This window comes from Nerophis ophidion, linkage group LG10, assembly GCF_033978795.1.
Source record: "Nerophis ophidion isolate RoL-2023_Sa linkage group LG10, RoL_Noph_v1.0, whole genome shotgun sequence".
In the NCBI taxonomy this organism is placed as follows: domain Eukaryota; kingdom Metazoa; phylum Chordata; class Actinopteri; order Syngnathiformes; family Syngnathidae; genus Nerophis; species Nerophis ophidion.
In genome coordinates this window covers 10,237,046-10,248,274 of record NC_084620.1, presented here as the reverse complement: position 1 = coordinate 10,248,274, position 11,229 = coordinate 10,237,046, and the positions used below count along the sequence as shown (strand labels likewise).

General features: G+C 37.7%; 1 protein-coding gene across 1 annotated transcript in view; it reads left to right on the top strand.

Moving 5' to 3' along the window:
* Positions 1–9,834, top strand: part of tspan33a (tetraspanin 33a) — a 22,707-nt gene extending 12,873 nt beyond the window's left edge. Inside the window, exons 2-9 of the mRNA XM_061912262.1 lie at positions 1,764–1,821; positions 1,945–2,072; positions 2,155–2,229; positions 3,848–3,943; positions 4,011–4,139; positions 4,212–4,370; positions 6,929–7,051; positions 7,232–9,834. Coding sequence (XP_061768246.1) covers positions 1,764–1,821; positions 1,945–2,072; positions 2,155–2,229; positions 3,848–3,943; positions 4,011–4,139; positions 4,212–4,370; positions 6,929–7,030 — 747 coding nt within the window. The 3' untranslated portion in view covers positions 7,031–7,051; positions 7,232–9,834. The remainder of the gene's footprint in view (positions 1–1,763; positions 1,822–1,944; positions 2,073–2,154; positions 2,230–3,847; positions 3,944–4,010; positions 4,140–4,211; positions 4,371–6,928; positions 7,052–7,231) is intronic.
* The last annotated feature ends 1,395 nt before the right edge of the window (positions 9,835–11,229 follow it).

Sequence of the window (11,229 nt, the reverse complement as noted above, 5' to 3'; positions counted from 1 at the left end):
GCGTTGAATCAAAAATCGATATATAATCAAATCACGACCCCAAGAATCGATATTGAATCGAATCGTAGGACACCCAAAGATTTGCAGCTCTAGTGTATATATATATATATATATATATATATATATATATATATATATATATATATATATATATGTATGTATATATATATATAATAAATAAATGGGTTGTACTTGTATAGCGCTTTTCTACCTTCAATATATATATATCCATCCATTTTCTACCGCTTATTCCCTTTCGGGGTCGCGGGGGGCGCTGGCGCCTATCTCAGCTACAATCGGGCGGAAGGCAGGGTACACCCTGGACAAGTCTCCACCTCATCGCAGGGCCAACACAGATAGACAAACAACATTCACACTCACATTTACACACTAGGGCCAATTTAGTGTTGCCAATCAACCTATCCCCAGGTGCATGTCTTTGGAAGTGGGAGGAAGCCGGAGTACCCGGAGGGAACCCACGCATTCACGGGGAGAACATGCAAACTCCACACAGAAAGATCCCGAGCCTGGATTTGAACCCAGGACTGTGTCCACTTTCGCCCCTAGTGGCTGCGTGCAGTATGTTCTCTGTGCAATCTGATTGGCCCATGAGGCAATTATTAAAAAACTGATTACTTTACTATTGGCATTAATATTTGTCTGTATGTAATCATCATAACATTGAATAACTAAGAATACTTATTCTTCGTTCATGTTTTTTATTAATTTGCACAATCATGTTTATTTAATATTTATTTTGTTAATATAATTATTATTAGTAGTAGTTGTATGCGTTGTATATGGGTTTACATTTGTGTATGTATAAGTGTTGTACTTTCAAAAATGTTTATACTTTAAGCGTACTTATTTTCATTATCATTAGATATAATACTGACAAGGCATATTTATTTATAGAGCACCATTCGTACACAAAGCAATTCAAAGTGCTTTACAGAAAATTCAATTGCAAAATAAAATAATCATAAAATATTTCAAATAAAATAAAAAATAAAATTAGCATTAAAACTATTATACCGGTAATTTAAATCAAAATCAAATACTGTAGATAAAATACTTTCAGTTTTCAATGCAAATGTACTATTTTTAAAGATAGTTGCAATGGGATTATATTATCATCATTATAGGCTCCAGCACCCCCCGAGCCCCCAAAACGGACAAGCGGTAGAAAATGGATTAATCTATTTACGTCTATATTGTTATTTTTATTAGATAAAATAAATAACGACAAACAATATGATTATAACAGTGTAGTAAAACTATATATATAGATATATATATCAATAGTAATACTGCTTTTTTCACCAGAATTAAAACACAAGTAATACTATAGAAATAATTATATACAATATTATCGTATAATCATTGAAAAGTACAATTTTTAAATTTAGAATTAATGAAGTAAATGTTAAATATCAAATAATTTAACAGGTAGTAATATTATTTAATATTTTTTTTAAAAGCTAGGATCCAATAAAAAAAAACGTGGATGACTACCTGTATTCTGCTGGCAGCCACTAGAGGGCATGCTATGTATTTAGGCTATGATTATGCAGTAATATACCAAGCAACATTTTTGATGCAGTTTAAGATCCACAATTGTACATTAGAATATCTCAGGCCTAATTGTTACAATAGAATATTTGTTCATATTTCTTTTGTGTTTCTAAATGGAGCCATTCCCAACTGAACAAGACAAGTATGAACATAATAAATATTTCACAAATCTCTCTCCTTGTTCACAGCTCATCGCCATGACAATGATCGCTATTGGCGTTTACGCCCGCGTGGAAAAGCATGCAGGTATGGATGTTATTTTATATATTCCTTTTTTTGTTGCATGTTTACGTGATCTAATCAAATTAACAGATGGATGGTTATTATATTGTGAAATAATTATTATATGGATGTTGTGTTGCTGTGCAGAGACGGCCTTGGCGTGTCTCTCGGTGGACCCCGCCTTGATGCTGTTGGTCATTGGCGTCCTCATGTTCATCATCACATTCTGTGGCTGTGTGGGCTCACTGAGGGAAAACATTTGTCTGCTGCAGTTTGTGAGCCTTTTTTTTACTTTTGCGTTGTTTGAGAGAGAAAAAAGTGTTCAAATGATGAAAATCCCTTTTCTGCTTTATTTAGTTCTGCATCAGTCTGACCATCATCTTCTTGCTCCAACTGGTTGCAGGTGTGCTTGGATTCGTCTTCTCAGATAAGGTCCACTACACCACCTTTTCTCATGTTGGTTGTTTTGGTTTGTGTTTTTGGTTTTTGGTTTTAGTTTTGTTTAGTTTGTTGGTTGTTTTTTGTGTTGTTTGTGTTTTTGTTTGTGTTTTGGTCTTTTTAGTTCAGTTACACTTGATGTTTTTTTAATGCAAGAATTAAATATGATACACATATTTCATAATTCATTAATTCATATCTAATGGGGTTTGTATTTATTTAATTTAGTCACAGAAATGTAAATCTGTATAGAATATATCAGTGTGTCTTAACCATAGGGCTGGGGCCTATTTTTGGGATGCAAAATATGTTTATTGGCTGCTGTACTTAGTTGTAATACACTTTTTTAACCACTTGTGGCAGTAATGACAACCTCAAACAAACAGATGAAGTCTGGAGCTAATATCATGGAGAAATTTCTTAAGCGGGTTTAGTGCATTTGCCTCACAATACGAAGATCCCGAGTAGTCCTGAGTTCAATCCCGCCTCGGGATCTTTCTGTGTGGAGTTTGCATGTTCTCCCCGTGAATGCGTGGGTTCCCTCCGGGTACTTCAGCTTCCTCCCACTACCAAAGACATGCACCTGGGGATAGGTTGATTGGCAACACTAAATTGGACCCAGTGTGTGAATGTGAGTGTGAATGTTGTCTGTCTGTGTTGGACTTGTCCAGGGTATACTCCACTTACCGCCCGAATGCAGCTAAGATAGGCTCCAGCTCCCCCCGTGACCCCAAAATGGAGAATGAATGGAAGTTCCTTTAGCGCGAAAACATTATGAGAAATGTGATGAAACTGTATTTTCATTTTCTCTTTAATTTTATTGACTGATTAGTTGGGAAACATTTACTATTAATTTAGCTAGAAAGTATTTATTTCAGTATTACATAATTGCATGTAAAACAAAAAAAAATCCTTTTGCAGTATATTTGACTAGTATTTATTTTTGTAATCTGCTTGACAAAATCTTGATATTGATCTGTGTGAATAATACATGCTTGCATGTCATTTTACCGGTCAAATTGCAAGTAGATAAAATATAATTACAAGTACAATAAAGAGTAAGATGACCAATTCAGTGTTATTTGATTGGGCCCCGAGGTCAAAAAGGTTAAGAATGCCTGAAATGTATTATATAATCATACCTTCCCATTCTTGATAATTAGATGCCGTAATGTATTAATGTAATTATAATTATAACACTGTTGTTGTTTTGTTGTTCTTATTATTACCGTTAGTTTGCTAAAGTAGCTTGCGATTGTGAGGATATGTCAAAAATTTTTCCTCTGTTGGCTGTTGTGTGTCAGCACAGATGCTGTGGTGGAAAAAAAGCGTTTTAGTCATCGTTTCTCTTACAATAAAATTACTTCCCTAAATGTTTTGTAGAAAAGTTGAAAAAGGCAGACAAAAAAAACAAACTTTTTTTTGATTATTTTTTTTACTTTTGTTAACATTTTTCTAGATTTTTCAATGAATAATACATGAATATTGCTGCAGTACATTTCATCATCAGTGGGTGTCTTTGAAGACGCAGATTCTTTGTGTTATTAGAATATTGTATTATTAATACAATTCCATATCATTATGTGTTATCGTAATATTTTCTCCTCCTCAGGCGCGCAACAAAGTCACCAAAATAGTGACCAACGCCATCGTGCACTACAGAGAGGACATCGACCTGCAGAACCTCATCGACTTTGGCCAGAAAGAGGTCAGTCTTCATGTTATTAATGTGTTTTTTATTATGTGCCTTTTTATGAACAATAAAATGTTTGTAGTTTGGCTGCTGTGGTGCTGTGTCGTACGGGGATTGGTCCAAAAATATGTACTTCAACTGCACTCCGAGCAATCCCAGTCGAGAACGCTGCTCTGTGCCCTTCTCCTGTTGCATCATCACCAAAGACAAGGTCCGCCATCATCCATGGTACTTGTGTTATTAGGTCACTGTGCTTGCTAAGTGCGTGCGTGCGTGTTTGCAGGTGATCAACACCATGTGCGGTCAGGGCATGCAGGAGATGGAGTACATTAAAGCAGGTGACTACATCTACACCAACGGCTGCATAGACAAAGTGGTGGACTGGATCCACAGCAACCTTTTCCTCCTTGGCGGCATCGCCCTGGGACTGGCTATCCCTCAGGTCTCTCTCTCTCTCTCACACACACACACACATTTTTGTATTTACCTTCTTGGGACCTGAGAAAAATGCCTACCTCTTTAGGACCACCCTTTATAGCGATATAAACATTTGTATTAACTAACATTAATAATATATACATACTATGCAAATATAAAAACGCTTGTTGTGAAAATGAGTTGGAATTTCACAAGAAAAACTTCGAATTTTGGCAGTATAAGGTCGTAATTTTACTTAACGGAAGTCAACATTTTACAAGAAAAACTGAACATTTGTGCAATATCATGATAAAAGTTGGAATTTTACTCAATAACAGTCGCAATTTTACAAGAAAATTTAAAATTTGGGAAGTTTTTTATATGCAAGCCAAAATTTTACAAGAAAAACTGAACATTTGTGCAAAATTATGATAAAAGTTGTAATTTTACTTGACAAGTCACAATTTTATAAGGACAACAACATGACAAATGTCACCATGTTGTTTAAAAAGTAATAATTTTACATAATGAAGTAATAATTTTACAAGAAAATATTGCAATATTTCAGAAACAGAAAGATTATGAGAAATTTTTCCCAATTTTATAAGAAAAAAGTTGACAAATCGTGAGAAAAAGACTGCTTTTAGTATAAAATATATACCTTTTTGTAATTGGTTTACTTTTAATTATTTACTTCATTATTACTTACACACACTTTATTTCATATGTTGGCCAGAGGGGGAGCACTTTTAAAACCGACACACAGTCCATTTGAAAAATCTCTCCTTTTGGGACAACCCTAGTTGGGATAGCTATCACCACCAGGGGTGCAAATGAGATCTCTATTTTTTGTTTTTTGTATTGTGCTTAAGGCTAGGGTTGGGTATTGTTTGATTTCAAACGATTCCGATTCTTTATTTCGATTCCGATTCCTGATGATTCCCGATTCCGATTCGTCTTCCACCATGCTGGGATCAATGTGTTTGACAGGTAGTCCCTGGAAGGTGGTATGTATTTTGGGTTGAGAGTTTTCACCATATCCCTGCAAACATAAACAAACCTTTTATGTTGCTGTTACGGTTTAGCCCAGTATCAATTAGCTTAGCTCTAACGTTATTGCTTAACTAACCTAAATGTTGGAGATTCCACCTCTGAAAAGGGAAGTAATCTTTTGACTACGTGTGCAGTGACCTTTCTGTGGCACTTTTCCGTCTGTGGCACCAACATCTTCCCCATTGCCGCTACGGTGAACGGAGTACGCAGAGCACATCGCGGCGCCTGGCTAGCAGGTTGTAAAATGTCAACGAAAAAATACGCGGGCTAATTTGTTAGCTGCCTCAACGTTGGCGCAAAACACATTATTTATTGCATATATTTTGTTTTATTTACCGGATTCGGACTGCAGTGCAGTCACTGAGGTGCCAGGCTGGGCGTCGGAGCCGGAGCCAGAGGAAGAGGCAGAGGAGGACGGTCGGCGCAGTACGTCGAAGACGGGACACGCATTTATTTGTACTCCATGAACTCGGAGGTGCTTCATCATGTTCGACGTGCACCCTTCTAAGCACGAAACAGTCCTGTCGCACGTGTGACATTTTGCCGATATTTCATTTTTTTTAGTAAAATAAAGCCACACTTTTGACCGCCGACGCCCGCTATCCATGCTTGACTGACTCGCTCGGCTACATAGGCTCGGCTATGCTAACACTTTCGGTGGTGGGCGCTTCTTCGTTGGTGTTCAGCGGCTTCTTCTTCCGGTCGGAGGACTTATTCTTTTTTTCCGGTCGGCGGACTGGGTATCGAAACTAGGAATCAAAATTTGAACTTCTTAATCCAACTTTTTTTATAGATTTTTTCACATATACAGAACAAAGGTGCAAGTCGAAACAGTACAATTTTAAAGTCAGTGAATTCTTCATACCTTTACCTCTAAAACCACCCTCCCACCCCACTCAGGTTGAACCAACCAGGGGGAATTTAAACTTTTGAACGATTCCGGGAGAATCAGAAAGTTAGTCCCGGTTCCAATCGATACTAGATACCCAACCCTACTTAAGGCCGATGACAAGCAAGTCACAAACCACAGAAGGCCACGGTGCCGCACTTTGGGCAACCCGGCTGTAGAAGCTAACTGTTAATGGCCACTTTAGTCTTAGTACTGTAGTGTATTTGTTCATCTTATGGTCACATATGGGACGCGGGTTGTCTCACGTCGGCACCAGAAGTCGTAAAATCAGCTGTTCACCTGGCTCTTTTTTTCGGGGATGAATAGGGAAGTCCTTCTTGAGTTGCCGTTTAGTTTTATCATATATTGCTGCCTTTTTTTCACCTGTCAATGTCTACTTTTGTATGCACACTAAATCAACAAAAAAATTCTGACTTTGGAGCAATGTTCACGGACTCTAGTATTTGGCTCTGTATAAAAAATGATGGTTTTCCATATTGGGACCATGATTTATGTCCTGACTTGTTCACCGGTCCTCATATGGAAGGTACTTTTCTTTGTTGATGTCTCAAGAAGGGTAGATATACAAGAACACACACACACAGGGAGTGAACTAACTTACAGGGGCTTCTTTTTTCCAGCTTGTTGGCATCGTCCTGTCTCAGATTCTCATTAATCAGATTAAAGACCAGATTGAGCTGCAGAACTACAAGTTCCTGCACCGCACGGACCCGTGGCGCTGAAAGCATGGCGCACACTAGCAGGTACACACACCTTTGTGTGTCCAAGTCAGGCCACATGAAAACCAGAGTATTCATAGTCTGATGCGGTTTTATCATCTGTTAACTTCATAAACCACAACAGTAGTTTGCTTCATTAGCATTAGCATTAGCTAACTGCTTGGATTCATCCTGCAGGGTTATGTGATCTGTTCCATTTCCCAGGTGATGCCACTTGTTGCTCGACGGGATTAGTTGTATGCAATCCGGAAACAAAGTGGTCACTCGGAAACTGCAACCTCTGCCCCACACGGCACAGAAAGGACATGGCGAGTCGGCCTGGAACTGGAAGTCAGATAGTTGATGAAATGTTTGCAAAAATGTATTTGTTGTTTTCGCTGATGTATTATTATTCTTCCATGTGGTTTTTTGTCCTCTGTACAGACCACATTTTTCATTTAACTTATCCCGTTCCAACATCAAAATGTTGGCCCATTCAGGACACGCAGGTTTCTTAAACACAATTTCCTAAAATTCCCAGAATTCCCATGTTTTCCGAGACATTTTTCCAATTGAAAATGAATGGGCCGTTTTTCAAACTTGCTCAATTCCCACATTTCCCAACAGACTCAAACCGATCCACACTCCACTCAGCAATGACATTTAAACCAACAAATCCTTCTAAAAATTCCCTGTTTTTTTACCTAGAATCCCCACTTTAAAATGCCACAGTTTTTACCTTCATTGCTTTCGATGACTCCTCCCACATTTTACAATGGATTTCAACAGCTCCACCATCAAAATATTCCTCTTAGTTGGGACAGCTATGATCATTATTTTCGAAACACTTATTCTCTATTAAGAATTTCTCGACCGATTAGGAAAATTCCAACACCAACCCATCCTGTTTACTTACACAGGACATGTGTGCAATGTCCCAAATTCCAAATACACTATATTGCCAAAAATATTTGGCCACCCATCCAAATGATCAGAATCAGGTGTCTAAAATCAAGCACTTAGGCATGGAGACTGTTTCTACAAACATTTGGGAAAGAATGGGCCGCGCTCAGTGATTTCCAGCATGGAACTGTCATAGGATGCCACCTGTGCAACAAATCCAGTTGTGAAATTTCCTCTAAATATTCCATAGTCAACTGTCGGCTTTAATAAAGGAAAATGGAAGAGTTTAGGAACAGCAGCAACTCAGCCACGAAGAGGAGTTTGAAATTTGGTGGAGGAGGAATTATGGTGTGGGGTTGTTTTTTAGGAGTTGAGCTTGGCCCCTTAGTCCCAGTGAAAGGAACTTTGAATGTTCCAGGATACTAAAACACTTTGGACAATTCCATGTTCCCAACCTTGTGGGAACAGTTTGGAGCGGGCCCCTTCCTCTTCCAACATGGCTGTGCACCAAGCAAGGTCCATAAAGACATGGATGACAGAGTCTGGTGTGGATGAACTTGACTGACCTGCACAGAGTCCTGACCTGAACCCGATCGAACACATTTTGGATGTATTAGAACAGAAACTGAGAGCCAGGCCTTCCCGACCAACATCAGTGTGTGACCTCACCAATGCGCTTTTGGAAGAATGGTCTAAAATCCCTATAAACACACTCCGCAACCTTGTGGACAGCCTTCCCAGAAGAGTTGAACCTGTAATAGCTGCAAAAGGTGGACCGACAGCATATTGAACCCTATGGGTTAGGAATGGGATTGCAAATGTGAGTCAAGGCAGGTGGCCAAATATTTTTGGCAATATAGTGTATGTCTCCGGTTTTCCCAACAGTCCCAAATTCCAAGGAAATTCCCATTCAAATGAGTGGGATTGTTTTCCTGTGACACATGCTTACTATTAGCATGCTAACATTAGTATAGTAACTTTTTTAGCTAATTTTGCAGCCGTACGTCTCAGTCATAATACTTGACACATGTTAGCTTGTTTAGCTAATTGTGCAGCCGTACACCTCAGAGTCATACAACCTGGTACTTGACACACTTAACATTAGCATGCTAACTTTTTTAGCCAATTGTGCAGCCGTATACCTCAAAGCCATGAAACCTGACATTAGACACATGCTAACATTAACATGCTAAACTTTTTACGCCAGAATTTTTTCCTAAATTTATACGTTTTGTCTTAGTAATCACGGAGTATGTTACTTGGCGCCTTCTTGAAAGTATGCTAAAACTCATGTTAGCATGCTGACCATATCATGTTAATGTTAGCATTCTGACGCTTTGTTTGCATTTCAGCCAGTTATGCATGTATGTTTTATAACTGTTACCCTGTTAGCATGCTAAATTCGGCATGTTTACATTTTATGCTAGTATTATAGCCAAATGTTTATGTTTGTAGCTAAAAATCTCCAATTTCTTTACTTGTGACTCTCTTGGAAGTTTGTCAACTTTTTTAATGTAAGCATGCTAAACTTTTTTATAGCTAATTCTACACCTCAGAGTCATATTGAATATTCGTCTATAATATTACAGCACACAATTGACAATTCCATATTTGGAATAAGTTAAAATCAATTTAAAGTCCACCAGCTTTTCAGTTCCATCGGCAATTCAGTTCAGCTTCAGCATTGGAAAATTCACATGCAGTTTCTAATTTATTTTTTCCCCCCACTACACCACTATCTGCTGAATATGGTGGAAATATACGTTCTGGTTGCTTTGAAAGATATTAGAATTACTCTTGCATACTTTTTACAAGAAATTGTCGAGTTTTACATACTTGTTGATCTTTATTTGACATTGAAAAACAAAGCATTTTGGGTACAATTTGGGTGCAATTTCCAATTGTATTAAATGAGTTTGGTTAAACTTGTGGCTGTTTATGTTTTATTTCTTCCATTTTGACTTGTTCAGATGTGCCCCTTTTGTGTTGCAAATGATGTTCTTACACATATTTTAGTACAGAACTGTTTATTGGACATTGACAGGAAATTACAAATATTGATTCACGTTTTAAATGGGTTTGAAGTTAATATTTTCTCTGAAAAAAAGCCGTTTTAAGCATCTTTCTGCTTATTCAGTATGCGGTATAGCTCGGTTGGTAGAGCGGCCGTGCCAGCAACTTGAGGGTTCCAGGTTCGATCCCCGCTTAAGCCATCCTAGTCACTGCCGTTGTGTCCTTGGGCAAGGCACTTTACCCACCTGCTCCCGGTGCCACCCACACTGGTTTAAATGTAACTTAGATATTGGGTCTCACTATGTAAAAGTGCTTTGAGTCACTAGAGAAAAGCGCTATATAAATGCAATTCACTTCACTTCACTTCCTTGGTGAATAAAACAAATTTTCAAAATGCAACGTAAACTCAAATGTTCTTTGAGTTCATCTTCTACCGCCTACGCTCACAAAGACACATTTGGCCCGGCCTTCACCTTCTGTGTGGTCCTTTTCATTTTTTTTCTTTTTTTCCCTTTTCTTCATGACTCAAGCCGGAGGTGGAGACACACACGTAAGTGTGTGTGTGTGTGTGTGTGTGTGTGTGTGTGTGTGTGTGTGTATAGATATAAATTTATACGTACAGTACAGGCCAAAAGTTTGGACACACCTTATCGTTCAATGTGTTTTCTTTACTTTCATGACTATTTACATTGTAGATTGTCACTGAAGGCATCAAAGCTATGAATGAACACGTGGAGTTATGTTCTTAACAAAAGTGAAATAACAAAACATGTTTTATATTCTAGTTTCTTCAAAAATAGCCACCCTTTGCTCTGACTACTGCTTTGCACACTCTTGGCATTCTCTCGATGAGCTTCAAGAGGTAGTCCCTGAAATGGTATTTACTTCAGAGGTGTCATAGTTTTGATGCCATCAGTGACAATCTACAATGGAAAAAGTCATAAAAATAAATGAATGAGAAGGTGATTTCAAACTTTTGGCCTGTACTGTATATAATGAATATGTTTAGCCATCTGTAAATCTGTTATTTCATATATACACACAATATATATATATATATTTTTTTTTTTTCCTTGTGTGTGTATATATACATATGTACATACAGTACATCAGTGGTCCCCAACCTTTAATAATAATAATAATAATTGGTCCCTCGGCCCGGGGGTCCTTTTTTTTTAATTTTTTTTGTATTTGTCATGAAAAAGGGACGTTTTTGTGGTTGGTGCACTAATTGTAAGTGTATATTTAGTTTTTTATGTTGATTTAATAAAAAAAATATATATATTTTTTTTTTAAATTAAACTTAA